This window comes from Scyliorhinus canicula, chromosome 1 (genome assembly GCF_902713615.1).
Source record: "Scyliorhinus canicula chromosome 1, sScyCan1.1, whole genome shotgun sequence".
NCBI lineage: Eukaryota > Metazoa > Chordata > Chondrichthyes > Carcharhiniformes > Scyliorhinidae > Scyliorhinus > Scyliorhinus canicula.
In genome coordinates, this window is record NC_052146.1 from 213,275,097 (window position 1) to 213,295,893 (window position 20,797).

Here is a 20,797-nt window from a genome sequence, read left to right on the forward strand (position 1 = left end):
CAGCATGCACTGCACATGCGTGGTCTGGGGGTTGCTAGGGAAGTGACCTCAATTTCCTCCTCTTTCCGCCAGGGATGCTCAGTGTAGAATGGCGGACCTCGAGCCTTTAAATGAAGACTATCCGACAGAAATCCATGACTGCTTGGTGGCGTTCGATGAGTCACTGAAATCTGCCGACGGGACGTTGAGGGCCCTGATGTCAGTGCCCAGGAGTGAGCTGCTCCAGAAGGTACCCAAAACCCTTGGCCCCTCGCAGTGACCCAGCATTTACCCCCTCCCTGTGGAGCTTGTCAGGCCCAGGGTTGCCATCCCTCCCTGATTGGCCTGGAGTCTCCAGGATTTATAATAATAATAATCGCTTATTGTCATAAATAGGCTTCAATTAAGTTACTGTGAAAAGCCCCTAGTCACCAAATTCTGGCGCCTGTTTGGGGAGGCTGCTGGTCTTGTTCTGCATTATAAGCCAACTGTCTTAGCCCACTGTGCTAAATCAGCCCCAGGTTTGAAAATCAATCTCCAGGGACACTTGTCATCGGGACCTTAAAAAGGACTAAAGAAAATATTGTGGATGCAGGAATCTGAAACAAAAATGGGGAATGCTGGAATAACTCAGCAGCAGAGGTTTGAGTCTTTAGAATTAACATACTTACTGTATGAGAGGGTGGAACAGCTGGAAGAGAGTAGAAGGTCAGTAATTAGTGGGAGCTGGGAAGGTTTGCATTAATGATGTAGCAAAAGTTAACAACAAGTGGCAGATGGCCTGGGGAGCGAGGGACAAAAAATGGTATATATAATATGTAAACTGTTAACAATAAAAAATCTTACAACACCAGGTTAAAGTCCAACAGGTTTCTTTTGAATCACTAGCTTTCGGAGCACAGCTCCTTCCTCAGGTGAATGCTCCTTCCTCGGGTGAATACACATCATAAACTGTTAAGATGAAGGAGAAAGGACACAGTCTAAAGTTGTTGAACTCAAATGTTGAATCCTGAGGGTTGTAAATGTGCCTAGTTGGGCTTCATTTGGTCATTGCAGCAGGTTGAGGATGGGCATGTGGGCATGAGAGCAAATTGCTGAAGTGTGAGAGGGTATTAAGGAAGTTTACCAGTACGTTGCCAAGAATGAGGAATTCTATCTATGAGGAAAGATTAGATAGGCTGGGAATTTAAATTTCCCAGCTGCCAGTGGTGGGATTTGACATCAAAGCTCTGGAGTGTTAGTCTCAATCACTGGATTGCTAGTCCAGAAACATATGTTGCCATTGGGTCTGCTGTCAGCATGATCCCAATAATTCATGCAAAAGTGGAAAGTTTTACACTGCTGGAAATCTGAAATAAAAAATGGAGACTGCTAGAAATTCTCAGAAGTTCCGGCAGCATCTATGGAGAGAGAAACTGAGAATGTTTCTGGTAAATGACCTTTATTTAATCAGGATCTGTTCCTCTCAACAATTGGCAGCACCTAGCATTAATTTCAATATCAAGAAGATGGCTTCCAATGAGGAAGTGTGTCATCTGTTAGCTCTTCAAATCAAAACCAATTCATAGTTCATCTACCCCCCTGTTACAAGAAAACAGGCAAAATACTGCAGTTGTTGGAAATCTGAAATGTAAACATCAAATGCCAGAATTTTGCAGATGCTGCTTGATCTGCAGAGTTTTCCAGCACTGTGACCTTTTGAAATGTGCTGATATTCTCTCTCAAAAATTCCCCCTGCTCATTTCAGCCATAGAGTCTAATCTTCTTTGAGCATCCAACGTGTTACTGCCATTCAATTCTGCACACTTCTCTCGATTTCTGTTTGATTCCATCAGACTGCCTTCATCTCACCCACATCACTGAGACCGTGGCCAATGGCACCGATCTGCCGATAGTCATTGCCATGGTGAATTGTTATGCCACCTTAATTCCTTGGCATTGTGATATGATTGACCATCTGTGCCTTTCGCAATCATGGGACATCTCCAAGTGCTTCCCAGGCAATGATCTTTTATTTGAAGTGGATGAATATGGCAGTGAATTTAGCTGTGATAATATTCCACATACAATAATATGACTCCCTGTAATGTGCTACTGGGTGTAAATTAATGTAGACCAGAGTACTCAGATATATTTGGTTTCCTTTGACAGCATGCATTAAAATTGACAGGCTGGCAGGAATATTAATTAATGCTTCACCTGGAAAAAGTAGTGACGCATCTGACAATACAGCATCTCCCATAATTACGTGTGACGTTTTGATTTGGGTTGTGTGCTCATACTGGAATGGAGTTTGAAGCCATAAACTGAACATTGAGGTGTGGGTGTTGCCAACTGAGCCAAACTTATATTTAAGATTTGACTTAACTTTTCATCAGCCATTCAGTGCAACCCTCCCAACTCATCCATAGCTTTGCCACACTACACTCGATCACCATCGAGCAGCAACACTGTCACCTGACTGCCATTGGGTCCACAACTTTCAAAGCATTGAATTCAAAATCCCTTTCCTAGTTTGTAGATGCTTCCACAGCCAGCCTCCTGCTCTGCAGCCTCCTCCAGCCCAATATTCTTGATCGTCCTCTGAATATGACAGATGCATACCAGTATTCGTCTGCTCACCCGTTTCTGGTTAGTCTTTTTGCTGACTCTCCAGAATTTACGGCGACTTGTTTTCGTGTCTTTTTTTACAAGATCCTTTTGTCATGTGAGAATACCTTTAAGAAATGGGTATGTATATAAATATCTGCAGTGAGAGTACCTTTAAGAAATGGCTGTTTACTACTGCAGTGATGTCAGAGTGGGTGGAGCTGGGCTGTCTGTCAGCTTTTTACTTTCATTTTAGGATGTTTGCTGCAAGGTGTGTTTTAGTTTCATTTTCAATGTTGGAGCAGAAGCCAGACAGCAGATGTACTGTTGATCTCTCTGCCATGAAAAGGCTGTCTCTTGATCATTTGGTGAATTCGGAATTATAAATGTTCTCAATAGTGAATGTAAACCTAATGTGCTTCTGTTAAAAGGTGTTTCTTTTGTTTTCTGGATGTTGTTTGGGAAGTTATTAAGGATTACTTAGTGTTGTATTCTTTGCTGGTTATATTTGAATTGATGGTTGCTGAGATGTTCACTGTCTTTTTTTAAAAAGGTTAACTTGAGTTCATTGTTGTGCTTTAAAAAAAAATACTTTTCCATTTCTGCTGTACCACACCTGTAGAGTGAGCCGTGTGTTCCACATACCACAATCTAATAAAAGTTGTGGGTCAGGTGAACTCATGATACACTTTGGGGTTCTCTAAACTCTGGCCCATAACACTTTTTTAAACATCATTCCAGATGTCAAAGCTGTATCTTTCTGTAAAGTGCTCTTGGATGCCGATTTGGAAGGTACCAGATAAATGAGTGTGTTCGTTTCTATACCTTTATCATAGTAAAATGTTGCAACATACTTGAGTGTCATGGAACAAAGTTTGACCCCAAACCATGGAAGGAGATATTTCAATAAGTGGCCAAAGGTTTTGACAAAGTAGTCTGTCTTAGAGGAGGAGGGGTTTAAGGAAGGAATTTCAGAGCATGGGGCAAAGCAGTTGAAGGAATGGATGCCAATGGAGGGATGAAGAAAACTAGAGATATTTAGAATTAGAGGAATGTAGAGTTCAGTATTGCACACTAGAGTAGGAAACAGATGAGATGGAGAAAGATTATAGAAGAGTTTGAATAAGACTAGGGAGGTTATGCTGCAATTGTATAAGGTGTTAGTGAGGCCACATCTGGAGTTTTGTGTTCAGTTTTGGTCTCCTTACCAGAGAAAGGACGTACTAGCGCTGGAGGGTGTGCAGAGGAGATTCACTAGGTTAATCCCAGAGCTGAAGGGGTTGGAGAGGTTGAGTAGACTGGGGCTGTACTCTTTGGAATTTAGAAGGATGAGGGATGAGGGGGGATCTTGTATAAAATTATGAAGGGAATAGATAGGATAGATGCGGGCAGGTTGTTTCCACTGGTGGGTGAAAGCAGAACTAGGGGGCATAGCCTCAAAATAAGGGGAAGTAGATTTAGGACTGAGTTTAGGAGGACCTTCTTCACCCAAAGGGTTGTGAATCTATGGAATTCCTTGCCCAGTGAAGCATTTGAGGCTCCTTCATTAAATGTTTTTAAGATCGAGATAGATAGTTTTTTGAAGCATAAAGGGATTAAGGGTTGTGGTGTTCGGGCTGGAAAGTGGAGCTGAGTCCACAAAAGATGAGCCATGATCTCATTGAATGGCGGAGCAGGCTCGAGGGGCCAGATGGCCTACTCCTGCTCCTAGTTCTCATGTTCTTAAAAGGAAGATATTTGAAATTTGAGGCATTGTTGAATTGGGAGCCATTGCTGACTGTGCCTTCAGTTGTTTGGCTGTCAAATACCCTCCTTTAACCTCTCCTCAGACTTAGAGGGGCTGTTTAGCTCACAGGGCTGGCTTTGAAAGCAGACCACGGCAAGCCAGCAGCATGGTTCGATTCCCGTAACAGCCTCCCTGAACAGGCCCCGGAATGTGGCGACTAGGGGTTTTTCACAGTAACTTCATTTGAAGCCTACTCGTGACAATAAGCGATTTTCATCTCCTTTTAAGATGCTCCCTATAGCCAGCCTCTTTGGCTTGGGGCCTAGATAACTGAACATATAGCCACCAACCAATTATAATAATTAATGCACGAGAAGCCAGAGTTGAGAGGAGTGTAGATATTTTGGAGGTGCGGGGTTTAAGGATGTTACAAGGCAAGGAGGGCCTAAACAATTAAGGGATTTGAAAACAAGGATAAGAATTTTAAAATCAAGATGTTGCTTGACCAGAGCCAATGTAGAACAGTGAGCACAGGGGTGATTGGGCAAAAAGGCCTTCTTGCGAGTTAAGGCATGGGCACCGGAGCTTTGGACGATCTCAAATTTGCAGAGGGTAAAACGTGGGTGAGCAGCTAGGATTACACTCAAACTGAGTCCAGCGGCATGGATGAGGGTTTCAGCAGCAGACAAATTGAGACAAGGGCAAAGTCAGGTGATGCACAGGTAGAAATGGACAGTCTTAGTGATGGTGGAAAACTCCTCTGGATCAAATGTGGCACCAAGATTGCGAACGGACCGTCTCAATCTCAGACTATATCTGGGGAGAGGGATGGAGTCAGTAACTTGGGAATGGAGTTTGGTGTGGGGAGCATTGTCCATGGCTTCAGTCTTCCCAGAATTTAATTAGAAATAGTATTTTGCTCATCTAGTACTGCATGTCGGAAGAACGATCTGATAACTTGGCAAACAGTGGAGGAGTCGAGGGAGGTGGTGGTGAGGTTCAGTTGGATGTTGTCAGCATACAGTGAAAAATAATGCAGTACCTTTGGATGATATCGGTGAGGGGAAAGCAAGTAGATGAGGAAAAGGCGAGAGCCAAGGAATAGAAATCCCTGGGGAAAACCAGAGGTAATGGTGCGAGAGCAGGACGTGAAACCATCTCAAATTATTCCCTAGGTGGGATTTAAATAAATAATGGAACCACATACTTCCATCCAACTGGCTGGCAGTGGAGAGGCATTGGAAGCGAATGGTGCTGTCAGCCACCCAACTGGCTGGCAGTGGAGAGGCATTGGAGGCGAATGGTGCTGTCAGCCATGTCAAAGACTGTAGACAGATCAAGGAGAGGAGGGAAAGTTTGCCTTTGTCACAGTCGCATAGAATGTAATTTGTGACTTTGATAAGAGTCTACGCACTTACCCAGAATGTGTGTGCTTAAAATAAAAACAGTAAGAAGTCTTACAACACCAGGTTAAAGTCCAACAGGTTTGTTTCAAACACGAGCTTTCGGAGCACGGCTCCTTCTTCAGGTGAATGGAAAGGCTTGTTCCAGAAATGTTTATATAGACACAGTCAGAGATGCCCCGGAATGCGAGCACCTGCAGGCAATCAAATCATCAAAGATGCAGAGAGAGAGGTAACTCCAGGTTAAAGAGGTGTGAATTGTCCCAAGCCAGTTCAGTCGGTAGGCCTCTGCAAGTCCAGGCTTGTTGGTGGGGGCCGAATGTAATGCGACATGAATCCCAGATCCCGGTTGAGTCCGCATTCATGCGTGCGGAACTTAGCTATAAGTTTTTGCTCAGCAATTTTGCGTTGTCGCGTCTCCTGAAGGCCTCCTTGTAGAATGCTGACCCGGAGATCAGAGGCTGAATGTCCTTGACTGCTGAAGTGTTCCCCAACTGGAAGGGGACATGTCGCATTACATTCGGCCCCCACCAACAAGCCTGGACTTGCAGAGGCCTACCGACTGAACTGGCTTGGGACAATTCACACCTCTTTAACCTGGAGTTACCTCTCTCTCTGCATCTTTGATGATTTGATTGCCTGCAGGTGCTCGCATTCCGGGGCATCTCTGACTGTGTCTATATAAACATTTCTGGAACAAGCCTTTCCATTCACCTGAAGAAGGAGCCGTGCTCCGAAAGCTCGTGTTTGAAACAAACCTGTTGGACTTTAACCTGGTGTTGTAAGACTTCTTACTGTGCTCACCCCAGTCCAACGCCGGCATCTCCACATCATAAAATAAAAACGTAACATAAGAGAATAAATTTTGTGTTAATGGGACTCGTGTAGAGTATTTTATTCAACCTTTGAGAGATGGTACAGCTGAAACGTTGGTTAAAAGCTCTGCTCATAAAATGGCACTCAATATCACTTAATGAAAAAAATCAAATTATCGCTGCTTTTGTAATTCAAGTCAGCTCTTATCCTAATGCATCAGAAATTGGCTGAGTTTCTCTGTCTTTTAATAAATGTGGATATATTTTTTCTCGGGCAATGCCTCTCAATTTTTTTGCAATGAGCTAGAATTTGCTACATTGCTTTTGTAAGTGCAGTCAGTAATCATTGGAAAATTCCATTTTTTTTATTTGGGTCAGCTTGCCGATGCACAAGTAAAATTGCAGCCAAGTTCTCAGTTCATCCAAAAATATTAACTTGCTTAAACTGAGTAAATAAGTTCAGATTTGATAAATGTCTGTTTGTAACATTCCAGGGTGAGTTTGCTACTTAATCGCAAACAATTTATCACTTGATACAGGTTCTATAAACACCTCCATTGTGCAAGTTAAGCTCTAATGTCTAACTCTGAACTGTTGCTGGAGGCCCAGGTATTATATTTTTCATTGAACACAGTAGAGTTTTATTTTCCGAAGCAATTTGATTTCACTGGCTAGTTCCTGTGAAGTTGGCAGCTGTCATTTGCAGCATTGCTCTGTCATGTGCTGTCCACAGTGACGATTTGTTTTGTTTGCCTTTTTAAAACAAAAACCTGTTTCATCCTTTCCGTTGAAATAAGGATCACCCTTCTGATTTAACGAAGGTGGACAAAAGAGGTCCAGAGAATACATTCAGCAAGTGCCGTAATCCTGAACAGTGGCACAGCTCATCTTTTGTTTCCTGGCTTCATGAGCATTTATGCCTAAAGTATTAAAATACCCAGTAAAAACTAAAATAGTCCACAAACACTGCAGTGTGTGATTTGATATTTAGGAGGCCAAATCGTTTATGTCGAAGTAATAAATCCGAGTGCTTTAAAATCAAATTCAAATGTTTGCCAATGCTCCAAGGTGTCCCTGCAAAAATCTTAAGGTGGATGTCCGGACCATATGGAGTCAGAGGCTAGTTAGCACAGCTCATGAAAGATGGCTTGAAACCTTAACATGAGAAAGAGGAATTGGCCATTCCACCACTCTTGGTTGCTCCGCTGTTCAATAAGATTATTGACACCATTTCCCTGCCTGTCTCCGATAACCCGTGACTCCCTTATCAAACAACAATTTGTCTAACTCCGCCTTTAATATATTCGAAGGCCCACCGTCCACGGCTCTCTGAGGAAGAGAATTCTAAAGACTAATGACCCTCTGAGAAACTTTAAATCAGAGAGTAGGAGTTATGGGAATATTCTCTGATTGGTAGAAGGTGAAGAGTGATATTTCACAGGGATAATTTGTATAGCACCGTTTGGGCGGCATGATAGCACAGTGGTTAGCACTGCTGCTTCACAGCACCAGGGTCCCAGATTCGATTCCCAGCTTGGGTCACTGTCTGTGTGGAGTCTGCATGTTCTCCCCATGTCTGTGTAGGTTTCCTCCGGGTGCTCCAGTTTCCTCCCGCAAGTCCCAAATGACGTGCTTGTCAGGTGAATTGGACATTCTAAATTCTCCCTCAGTGTATCCGAACAGGCGCTGGAGTGTGGCAACTAGGGGGGTTTTCACAGTAACTTCATTGCAGTGTTAATGTAAGCCTACTTGTGACAATAATAAAGATTACTATTATTATAATATAAAACAGCAAATGGCAACCACAGAAGCATTATAAAACAAAATATGACACTGATCCACTTGAGATATTAGGACAAATGGTCCAAAGCTTGTAAAGAAGGAAAGCAAGGTAGAGAAATGGAGAGGATTAGGGAGGGCATTCCAGAGCTTCTGGCCAAGGCAGCTGAAGGCACGGTCGGCAATGGTTGACTGGTTAAAAATTGGGGGTGCGCAGGAGGTCAGAGTTGCAGATAACTCGGAAGGATTGTTGGGGTGCTGGAAATTACCCCGTTTGTGCTGGGAGTAGAGTTTTTTTCTAACCATACTAATGATCGCTTCGCCTCCAGTGGAGGTATCGTGCCATTTGAAGATGATACTAAATTGGAGAATGTCGTAAGTGATGTCAAAACTATAATGTAGAAAGGCATAACCAGGCCTGCAGAGTGGGTGGATAAATGACATGCGGTTCAACATAGCCAAGTGTGAGGTAATTCATTTTGATAGACGGTATAACAAACATTTATTTCTTGCAAGGTAAATAACTAAATGGGTTAGCGGTCTGGAATTACAGATGCATTAATCACTAAACGCTATAATGCAAGTTGGTAAGACCATGAAGCGTGTGAATAAAGTATTATGATTCACTTCTAGAGAAATAGAATACAAAAGCGAGGTGGTAAATTTATATAGAACTTGGAATAGATCACACTCAGTAGAATATAAGGATATTGAAACACTGGGAAAGTGCAGAAACGATTGACAAGGATGTTACTAGAATTGTGAAGATCCAACTCGCAAGGAAGGCTTAGCCTGGGGAGGCTTCTCTGGAAGATTTCAGATTAAAAAGAGACCTGATGAAGTCTTTAACATTCTGAAGAGGTTCAGTAGATTGCATGTGGAGAAGCTGTTCTTATTTCTGGGTGTGCCCAGAATTAGGTGGCACCGTTTTTGTAGGGCACACTGCCGTGGTATGTTTGTAGCTGAAAGTACTGGCACATTTTAAGGGAAGAATTGATGCATACTTGAGAAAGGGGTATGCAGGCAGAGTGGGAGGAGGTACTTAGATTCAGAGGAAGCCAATGTGAACTGTAAATCCTGGCATTGGCCACTTAGTCTGAATCTGTGCTGCAGATTCACAAGGTGAATTGTTTAAAATGTAAAATAACCCATGATTGAGCTGCATAATGACATTACCCAGCAAATTTCCACATCAGGTATAAATCTTCCTTGAAGGCATTACTGTGCCTGCCCCTATTAATAATGTGTCATTATTTCCATCAACGTTTTACTGGAAGCTGAATTATTTGGTTAAATCTAATGGCTACAAAAGTAATGGGAGAAATGGTGGCAACCCTGTCACAGACGTTTCCACCAGCCCCAATGAGATTAAACCCAATCAGACACTTAACTGCCTTACTAAATGAACAGGCTGCTTATCCACTGTCCAGTACTGGATGAGCAAAAACTTTCTCCAATTAAATGTCGGAGACAAACCATTGTTTTTGGTCCCAGCTCCAAATAACTACTGACTCCAGCATCTCATAGGAACAAAGGAATTAGGAGCAGAAATAGGCAATTCAGCCCCTCGAACCTGCTCTGGCATTCACAAATCTCCGCACAGATCATCACTGATCTCTTCCTGGGCTCAAATGCACCTCCCTACCCCATATCCCTTTAACCCGTTTTTTAAAATCAGAAATGTATACATCTCCTTCTTGAAACCATTTAATGACTCCTTCTCCACCGCACTATGGGACAGCGAGTTCCACAAATTCACCACCCTCTGCAAGAAGTCGTTCCTCCTCCTTGGCAATAATTTGAGATTATGCTTAAGATGTAACTTTAGTGTCACATTTGGCCACAAGATGAGGTTCCAACCTCGTGTTCGTGCCACCACTAAGACTGCCAATTTCCACCTCCGTAACATTGCCACATTTCAGCTCATCTGCTGTTGTCAACCTCGATCCTGACACGGTTACTTCGAGATGTGACTATTCTAATGTTTCATGTGGAGATGCTGGTGTTGGACTGGGGTGAGCACAGTAAAAAGTCTTACAACACCAGGTTAAAGTCCAACAAGTTTGTTTCAAACACGAGCTTTCGGAGCACTGCTCCTTCCTCCGGCTCCTTCCTGAGGAAGGAGCAGTGCTCCGAATGCTAGTGTTTTGAAATAAATTTGTTGGACTTTAACCTGGTGTTATAAGACTTCTTACTGTATTCTAATGTACTGGCTGGTCTCTCTCATTCTGCTGGCTTGGAACAAGATAATTTGCGACAGGAGGGCATAAATTAGGGTAATTAATTAAACATTTGCAGTTGACAGATGGGCTTGAGAGAAATATTTTATTGAGATGGAGTAACTCGGAAGTAATTAGAATGTTTCATGGATCCCGACATTCACTGACTATAAGAGTTCGAGATATTTGTAATTTTTACCTACACTTTAAGATTAAGTTTTCAAACATGACTGATTGCGGAATAATTTCTTGCTCAAAGCATCGGATGCCTCACCGTGAAATTCAACGTACTTCATTGTATTTTGAACAAATTGGGTATCTATATTATGTTAATTTTTCTTGATATTTTTCTTTATTTGTCCATGGGATGTGGAAATCACTGGTAAGGCCAGCATCTGTTGCCTACCACTATTTACCCGTGTGTGTCGTACTTGTGCACTCAGTGCTGATGTGAAGGGAGTTCAAGAATTTTGACCCAGGGACAACTCAGGATTGCATTTGACTTAAGGGGGGACTTGCAGATGGTGGTGTTCCCATGCATCAGCTGTCCTTGTTCTTCTAGGTGGTAGAGGCTTGGGTTTGGAAGGTTCTTGTTTGCTCATGTGGGCACAACAGAACTTTGCTCATTGCTAGAGAATGGCTTGTTAAAGGGAATGTAGAAGCTATTCTATTGTAAAGTAAAATATATTTTTGAAAGTAAGGACTGTCTTGAATCGGGCCAAAAGAAATCTTTCACGGGAGTTCAGCTTTGCTGTTTAAATGAATCCTATTCCAAAAGTAGATTGCTTCATTAGTCTAAGGCTTAGTCGAAGGCTTATTTTCAGAGTAATTACCTGCAAGACTTTGTTTTTCTTTTTTCAGTTGGATCCTCTTGAACAAGCCAAGCTGGATTTAGCCTCTGCTTATGCATTAAATTCAATGTTTTGGAGTAAGTATTGCTGACCTTTTGTGTGACTGGTGGATGCTATACATTTTTCAAATTTTTTTTTCTCTAGGCATATTGTAGTGACCTGTTTCTTCTTTGCTCCTTAGTATACCTCATCACACAAGGAATCAACCCCAAAGAGCATGCTGTCAAACAGGAATTGGTAAGATAGAGCTTGTAGCCTGTGTATGATCATGGTTTTAATCACTTTGGTGGACAAGAGTTGTCAAAAATATCATTGCAAAATAACTTTTGTACCTTACCATTTCAAGTTTCAGAACTATGACGTATGGTGCTCGTGAGGTGCCCAGGCAAAGTCTATAGCGAGAAACTGTTCAGATAATGCCCCCATCACCTTGTAGCCTCAGAGGGCATAGATATAAAGGTGATTGGTCAAGGTGGCATGGGGAAAACTGTTTTTACTCCGTGTGGTCTGGAATCTAGGGTGGAGTAGTGGTATTGTCACTAGACTAGTAGTCCGGGTTCGAATCCCACCATGGCAGGTGTGGAATTTGAATTCCATAAATAATCTGGATTTAAAAGTCTAATGATAACCATGAAGCCTCTGTCGAATATTGTAAAAAAAAAAAAAAAAAAATCTGGTTTGCTAATGTCCTTTAGGAAACCTGCTGCCCTTCTCACTCCAGACCCACTCTAAAATGGCCCAACAAGCCACTCAGCTCTGGTGAAGACAAATTCAATCACGAGTCTTAAAGGGGAATTGAATAAATACTTGAGAGGGAAAGGGTGGGGAAATTAAAGCCCCACAGAGCAATCTGTGCTGTAACCATTCAGTGCTTCTTATTTCTGTTTCTTGAGCTGCAACAAATTAAGAATGTGGGAAGTACTTAGCAGGGTCTGGTAACATCTGTGAAGGGGGAAACAGTTAAAGTTTCATGTCATTATGAACTGCTTTTCCCACTTTACCACCTGTAGATCCATCTTGTGACATCTCTTTTTTTTTGTATTGCCCCTGCATCTCTTTTGTCATTTAATCTCTCCTGCCTTCACCTATCTCAGACCGTTCTTTTCCTTCTTTCCCCCTTTTTCCCTGCTTCTGTACTTGTTTAAACCCCCATCTTCAGCTGTCTCCAGTTCGAAGGAAAGGTTATCGATCTGAAATGTAAACTGTTCCTCTCCACAGATGCTGCCAGATCTACTGAGCAATTCCCAGCCTTTTTGTTTTAATTTTAGTTTTCCAGCATCTTGCTTCTTGTGCTGAACAAGCTGCCATGAACTCTAGTTGCTGGTATCATGTAACTTCCTGGGGTGGTTCAGCGGTATTCTTTGAGTGTTTTTATGGTATGTGCAATCGCTGATTACATTAATACTGGGAACACAATTTTAATTGTAATTAAAATTGTCTGGTTCCTTCAATGATCTACACAAGTATGTCCCTCAGTAGAACTGTATCGTTTGCATCCACATCAAACGGACACCACGTTCATAACCTGTTATTCCAGTAGTGAAACTAGTGTCATTTGTTAAGTCATGAGGTCTCTGGAACGTGTTTCCGAGCACTTAATAGATTTCTGTTGAAGTTTTTCTACGTCTGAAATACGTGTGTACAGTAACATCTATCATCTTTTTGATGTTTCGCAAGAAGAGCAGGAAAGAATTGTGATTTTAACCATTTAGAATGACCCGCGTATCTTATTTGAATGACATGAAAATCCTATCTCTACATTGCACTTTTGTGAGGGCCACAATTGCAAACTAGATTGGTTTTGTTTAATTGCTGGGAGATTCCTGACATCTGGCTATTAATGTTCCTTGCAAAAACAAGAAGACACTCTACGCAAACGATGGTGCGCAGTGAAGAGGAATAAAGTTAATCAGATAAATCCAACATGTGCTAGAATATGAGCAGTTAAAGTCTTGCATTAATCACTGTTGGTGTCTATGTGCTAACATTTCTAGAATTAGGGTTTGAACACACCATCTTCTGAATGAGGGAAGAGTACTACGACTAACTGAAAACTAGCATCTAAAGCTCTACCGTTTTTATAACGTGCATTTTCATCCTGCCTCAACATTTTTGTAGTCTTCTGAGAATAGGGTTCCATTTTCCAAATGTAAAATCTGATGACCTGAAACAATTTTGTGTGGCCTCTAGCATATTGGATGCTGGTGTAAAACTGAAAGTCCCTCACTTTTCTGTCACTGTCTAAAGTTGAAGTAGTTATGTCCTGTGTTTTGTTGTTGCCAAGGTGGAAGGTTGTAACCTAATTTAGATGCTGGGCATTGTGGAAATTAGGTTGCCATCATTTGCCAGCTTTTATTTCGTCCAAATAAGTTGTGATTTTTATCCAGTCAGTAAAGTGGGCAGCTTTCAGTCAGCCTGTGTGTGGCAAAGTCAATGTTAGCTCTTCATTTTTAGATAATCTTTTAATTAGCAATTCTGAAAACTTGATAAAACATCACTGCGTTTATTAATCTCATAGATTTTGAGCAGTTTTAAATGTCTTTAATTTGCTGTGATACCTCACAGCCAGCTACATCGTGGAGAGCAAACAAACACTCTGGGGCAGATACAGAGGACAAATAATCTTAATATGAAAGTATTGTGTGTAGGTTGAAGTGTGTATCTTCAGGTGGTTGCAACCTTTAGATTTTTGATCGATACACAAGTTTATATCTTCAGAATTTAGTTGCATTAAGGTCACATGTATGGCGATGATTAACCGTGCAGAAACAAGTACAATAAAGTATGCTGTCTGTCAGGAGCAGGATAGCCACTAAATGCTTCGCACCTCCAGAGTCCCAGTTTGGGTCACTGTCTGTGCGGAGTCTGCATGTTCTCCCGTGACTGCGTAAGTTTCCTCCGGGTGCTCTGGTTTCCTCCCACAGTCCAAAGATGTGCAGATTAGGTGGATTGGCCATGCTAAAATGCCCTTAGTGTCCAAAAAGGTTAGGTGGGGTTACTGGGTTATGGGGAATGGGGTGGAGGTGTGGGCTCAAGTGGGGTCCTCTTTCCAAGAACCGGTGCAGACCTGATGGACTGAACGGCCTCCTTCTGCACTGTAAATTCTATGATTCTCTGCCAGTAGCACCAATGTCTATTTCATTAGTCAGTGCTCGGGATGATCTATTCACTCAAAACATCAGTATCTTGGAGTCAGCAGATATAATAAAGTGCCTAGTCAATGATCTTCTGGCTACACAAGTCCAACTGTGGCTTTCTGGATTATTGAAATACTTGATTTATTGAATGTTACAACATTGGCATCATAACGGTATCAACTAGATTTATTTCCAAGTTACATCCTTGTTAATCTGCTACAAATTGTGATTTAGGATGGCAGTGATTATGTCTCCTTCACTAATTCCTCAGAGTGCATGTTTTTATTATTTGCCAGGAGCACAGTGACCAGGTTTTGCCATGATACCTGCAGTTGGGGATAATGGGATGATTTGAACTGCAGCTATGGTTGGTGGTGTCTGTGTCCCTTTCCTTCTCCAGGTTAATGTCTCTGTTTCCCTTTCCCCTTACCAAACCAATTCTCGAACATGCAGTTGGAGACAATTCATCAGTGTCAGTTTCATATTTTGATTTCAAAACAGTTTTGAACAGCTTGAGCTTGATCATCTTTTTTATAATGCCTTCTGAACCTGCCATACAATGACTCCTAGTTGGTGCTCCAATTGTACAGAACGTATTTTATGTTGGGCGGGGTTTGGGGGGGGTGGGGGGGGGGATGTTTTGTTGGGTATGTCTGTCACAAAGTCATCTTGCCTGTAACACTTCAAATCTGTTATTAGAAATTTTTATGCTTGCAGTTCCCCTGCAGTGGAGTTTGGATATTTGGCTGCTAAACTGACCCACCATCTTTAACACTATTGCTCTTAAAGGACAAATTAAAATAATTGCAGCTACATAAAACCTAAATCTGTAAGATTACAGTTCTAACAGTCATGTCAGAATTAAAAGGTCAGTGGTAGGCTTCCACCTTTCTTTATGATTGCTCTGCATTTGTGACATTCCAGTTTTGATTGTTGGGCGAGTTTAAAAATGTAAAATTTTAAATTTAAAACATTCTAACATTTGATTCGCCTGCTCTGCACTTCTCAACCCCGTGCAGTTAATTTTGCAACCCTGCAAGGTGATCGACTAACAAAATACAGTTTCTTTCCCTGTTCACCTGGGATCCCATGTGTCCCACTTCCCTTGATGCTATGTTATCAGCTTGCTCTTCTAGCAATTTGTCAGACAAAGAAATTTCAAAACCTCAGTGCACGCAGGTATGTCTAACTAAAGTCGCACATCATTAGATGCCCTGCTGCAGTGAATGATGGTCCAGTATTTTTTTCTGCAATGAGCCAACCATTTGAAAGTTGCAGAGGAATGCTTCAGGAATATTAAATACTATAGCCAGAGTACTTGTAGCCTATGTCCTTCCAATGCAACTTTACATTCTAAACATACCAGCCTCCCCGAACAGGCGCCGGAATGTGGCGACTTGGGCATTTCACAGTAACTTAATTGAAGCCTACTTGTGACAAGCGATTTTCATTTCATTCATTTTCATTCTGATCGGCAGCAGAAGCTAAATAAACTCACCCAGAATTTACTTGTGGCTTTTAACTGCTTGTCTGTAACAGAATTATTGAATTATGTGGCATATACTTCTAATTCTTTATAATGCAAGTTATCATGCGGCCTAGCTTGCAGCAGCATATATCGTCATCTAACAAATATGTTATCTCTAGCAAAAGTACATTCTGATAATTAAGCAAGATACACTTAGGATAGCGGGGTCACTTGAGACTTCTGGGTGGTCACCTCATGGCTAGGTAAGGATCTCTTACTCAGGGTTGTAACCATAGCCGATGGTAGAATTGGCAAAGTTTTTTGGTGGTGATGATTGAAGAGCTGGAACGTCATTGGAAGTACTTACAAGAAGAGGATTCTCTGGCAGAGGCCTTGCGGACACATGAGGAATGCAGTGGAGAGTTACTTCATATACTCTTTTCCCTGGTCACTTTGCTCATTGAAGTTGAAAGCGAGTGGCTGCTACAAACAGCTGATTTAAACTCTAAATTCAAGGGAGTACAATCCAAGCTTATTTCTATTATATGTTTTCTCTTCCATGCCATACTTAAGATGTTGGCAATGGGCGATTTCTTTATCCTTTTGAATGAAATGGACACTAGTGAGTTACTTGGAGATTGGAAGTAACCTGGCAAGGTACTGATTTTTAAGAATCGTCCAAAACAAACATATCTAAAGACCATTAATCTTCATTCCTTGCAAAATAAAATTTATTGGGAAACTTGAGGATTATCTGTATAATACTAACATGTCTAACATGAAGCGAAACCTCTCGAATGACCGTAATCTTTTTTGGGGAGGTAAATAAAATGCCTAAGTGATCTGTGGTAAACCCTATCTGTCACGACTTCAGAAAGGCATTTGACAAAGTTCCCCATGAAAGACTCTTGGTTAGCTCAAAGCCTGAGGATTGAGGGAAAATATTGGGAATGGATAAGAAAACAATAGATACCTGTTAATAGTGGGAAGTATTGAATGGAGTGCCTCCGAGCAATGTTGGACTAAAACTTTCTAATCTACACTATTGACTCTGATTCAGAAATTCAGTGTAAATTAGTCAGACTCACGTGTATGAAACAAAGCCTTAGTAGCTCAAAGTACAAAATTAATTGACAAAACTTTGTGCACTAGTAGATGCAGGTCGCATAAAGTGCTGTGTGCAATGGAAATCAGTGCCATAAATTGCACCAATGGTGTTGAAATAGCTATGGGTGAAATTGTGAAAGTGACCAGAGAAATTTCTGATTGTTCAGATTAGAAAACAATATTTTGAATTTACCATTGTGTTAAACTAGCTTGTGAGAATAGGACAAGGAGAACGGACAGGTTCAATGTAGTATTTGGGAAATTTAGAACTGATCAGGAAATACTTCACACAAAGAATGATCAAAATGGGCAATGGACGGAATGGAGTAATGAAGAAAAAATCTATGGTTTTATTTAAGAAATTCTTCATTGGAGGGGAAGAATAAAAAAAATCAGACCTGTTTTATGTACCATTTGACATCATAAGTTAGAAAATTGGCTTGCATTCTTTTTAATTTTGATAATGACTGCAATTTAAGCCTGCCAGGTGTTTCAAAATTCCAGCCAGGATTGACATGCCGTGTTTGTAATGTATTGGAAAAAATGCTACTCCCTGAGGCTGAGGTAGATAAGATAATTAGATTGAGGAAGATTTACGAAATACACAAACCGCCTAAGCTGTAACCATACAAAGTTATTCTAATTTTCAAGTGACACTTTGGAATAGTTTGCTCATCTTAAGTTTTTGATTCTCCTTCCTTGGTGCCCTTCATAAGATGCAAACCATGCTGTGAATGATTTACTAGTACAGCATAAGCTATAATTACTACTTATTCCAGATGCGACTTTCTCTGCCTCGTATATTTATTTCTTTGCTATTAAGTATCTAGTTCAGCACTTAGGCTGAAAGCTTTTTTGGCAATCGTTATGCCTGTCCTGACCTGTCCAAATGACATTTTCATCTGGTTTTCATCACTTTAAGACAACATGTCTCTTTTTGAATATTTCAAAACCCTACTTTCTTTTCTGTTTAAAAAAAAAATGAAGCGAAGACTCCCATCCTGTCTGCCTAGGTTTGAACAATTCCTTTGCTGTTAGTGAAACTCATTTTGCCACGGTGAGACATTATGCAATGAGACCAAATCAGTCCATTTATGCCTAATGGGTTTGGAGAGAGTTCTGTGCAACTGATCTACAAATTAAATAATTGTTTTGTTGTGCTTTTTCTTTCTGAAGTGTGTCATTGTTTGGCTGTTAACAGTTCAGCTGCAGCTTAACTTTTTTGTCACATATCTAAGTCAACAATAACGAAAACAAGTAGCCATTCTATTGGGAATAATCCTTACTGGTCCTCGGTACATTTGAACTGATGTCCATTAGAGCTATTATGTTTTTGTTGAAATAACTGAATTTGTAATATTTGCACATATATCCAAGTTGCTACTATATTTGCTGCCCTTTTGAAAATGAAAAGAAATGAAAATCGCTTATCGTCACAAGTAGGCTTCAAATTAAGTTACTGTGAAAAGCCCCTAATCGCCACATTCTGGAGCCTGTTGGGGAGGCCGGTACAGGAATTGAACCCTGCTGCTGGCCTGCCTTGGTCTGCTTTAAAAGCCAGCGATTTAGCCCTGTGCTAAACCAGCCCCTTGATTTGCTCAGCAGTGGTTTTGTTTCATTTTGTCTACTGTCTGATTGCCCTTTTCTGAACCAGAAATTTTGAAACTTGCAGCACTTCAATTTTGTCAACAGTGGTAGTGGCTGTCACTGAACTCTGGGATGGGGATATGTGGTGCAGTTTGGGGTGACTGAATCAAACTAGATTTTGCAATTGCTTTGCTGATCTGAATTGTCTGTGTTGTCTTCTGATGGGCATGAACGATTTAGCGGGCCTGGGGGAGGATGAGAGGGGGGAGGAATAAAAGTAGATTCATCTGGATTTGTGCAAATGTTTAAGATTGAATGGTCAAGTGGGAAAGTTGTTTTTGTTGAATTATTGAGTAATTATTTAGTACAATGTCTTTTTTGCAGTTCTTGTACATAAACCTTTGTGGAAGTATAAGGTGGGGATCCTGTGTTGTTGTTTGACCTGAAATTTGCCCACTTTTCTAAAACCAAAGCAAAACTATTCTTTTGGTTCTTGTACCATTTTTTTCCAGTAATGGATTTTTTTTTTAAATGGGAAATGTGCAGAATTTTGTAGTGAGGTAATTCTTAATTCCGAGGTTTTACAAAAGCCGTACACTGAAAGTGGTTAAATGTTTGAAATATTAATATTATGGCTCCTTTTCCTGTAGATTACTTGGGGTATTCATTGCAGAGTAATGAGCAGAAGGGAGTGATTACAATGAAATCCAAGTGAAGGGTTAAGATTACTAGCAAGTGAGTGAGGCTTAAGTGGTTTTATTGTTTGAAGCTTAGAAATATTACATTTTCGAAATCACTCTTGCCTTGAGGTATATCAAAAATGTAATCCTTTTTAAAACTTAATTTTGATCCCCTGTACATATCTAGGAGTTGATCTAGAGAAGATGCTAGGTGTCTTTTACATGGTTTCTGCTCTCCTGCTCTGTCTACCCACCATTCACCTTCATGTTTCATGTTGAAAGTACTTGTAAAATTGGAATGGGTTCAATACAATAGGGAGTTTATTGAAATGATGCAAAATAATTATTTTAAAAATGTATATAATTGAAAGTGCAACAATGTTCTATTCACATATCCGTTTACTTACCTAAATGTTAATAAGTGTGTTCTCATGCAGATGGCTGGCCAGATCAAATTGAGAGCAATCTATCTTTAGTGGTCTTCCTTGAATTATGCAGAAATGTCTCCAACCCATGAAAGCGCTGTTTTTATTTTGAAAAAATGAATTTTCTGTTGTAGGAGCGGATAAGGACCTACATGAACAAAGTCAAAGAGATAACGGACCGCCAGAAGGCATCGCGACTAGACAAGGGAGTCGTTTCACGAATTGTCCGGAGTGCCCTGTGGGAGGCAAAGCCAGAAGGAAGGTCAAAAATGCCATCCCAATCATCACATCATTGAAAAAGCAAGAAAGAAAAATCAGTATTGTAAGAATAAATGAGTAACTTTGACAAGAACTTTCTTTGTCACACCACTGGGTGTCAGTAATGTTTAACATATTTGTTTTGTATTTTTTTTAAGTTGCACATGAATTTTTATTTTTGTTCCCGAATAAATTCTCAAAAAGCCGATCACTCAAGTGGTAGGCAGTATTTGTCTTCAAGTGTAATGTTTAAGCAGTATCTCTTTAAGCACCTAGACCTTTTGTATGGTGTTGTTCTGATTTCTGAGGTATGCGTTTTTATTCTGAAAGGTGGTTTTCAATGTAATTTGAATACTGCAGTACATCCTAGTGTTGCTTAATAAACAGTTGGGATGCTTTGGGTTCCTCTGATGTAATCGCCTCCCCGTCCCTTTTATTTGGAAAACGAGAGCCAATCATTTCTGCTTTTAATTAATGAACTAAAGTTTATAGATGTTCATGTGACATTAAGTTGCATACTTGAACTGCCATTTCTTTGTTGATCTCAAAATCGTTTATTTAAATACCAAAGTGTTCACGTGCCTCTTGTAGATGTCTGGAATTTTTCTTGATAATTGAAAAGGCATAGACACTCCATGAATATGGCCATTCGATAGTCTGATCTTTTTCTTTTGTTACTAATACTAGAGTCCCAGGGTGTTTACACCTTTCTTCTTTGAAATGCAGCAGCTTCCCTTTATGGCACAGTGATTGTGGGGATGCGATTTCCAAATG

General features: G+C 40.8%; 1 protein-coding gene across 1 annotated transcript; it reads left to right on the top strand.

Moving 5' to 3' along the window:
* Positions 1–2: 2 nt before the first annotated feature.
* c1d (C1D nuclear receptor corepressor) lies at positions 3–20,443 on the top strand. The gene is made up of 4 exons (XM_038807276.1): positions 3–229; positions 11,372–11,438; positions 11,543–11,598; positions 19,900–20,443. Exons 1-4 carry the CDS (start codon positions 89–91, stop codon positions 20,059–20,061), a joined length of 426 nt encoding a protein of 141 aa, XP_038663204.1. The 5' UTR covers positions 3–88; the 3' UTR covers positions 20,062–20,443.
* Positions 20,444–20,797: the final 354 nt, after the last annotated feature.

Bases quoted from the DNA above. Each gene is read 5' to 3' on its own strand.
- c1d (XM_038807276.1), top strand. From the start codon at position 89: ATGGCGGACCTCGAGCCTTTAAATGAAGACTATCCGACAGAAATCCAT. The intron at 230-11,371 runs GTACCCAAAACC...TTCTTTTTTCAG, and splicing joins GGAGTGAGCTGCTCCAGAAG to TTGGATCCTCTTGAACAAGC. The intron at 11,599-19,899 runs GTAAGATAGAGC...TTTCTGTTGTAG, and splicing joins ATGCTGTCAAACAGGAATTG to GAGCGGATAAGGACCTACAT.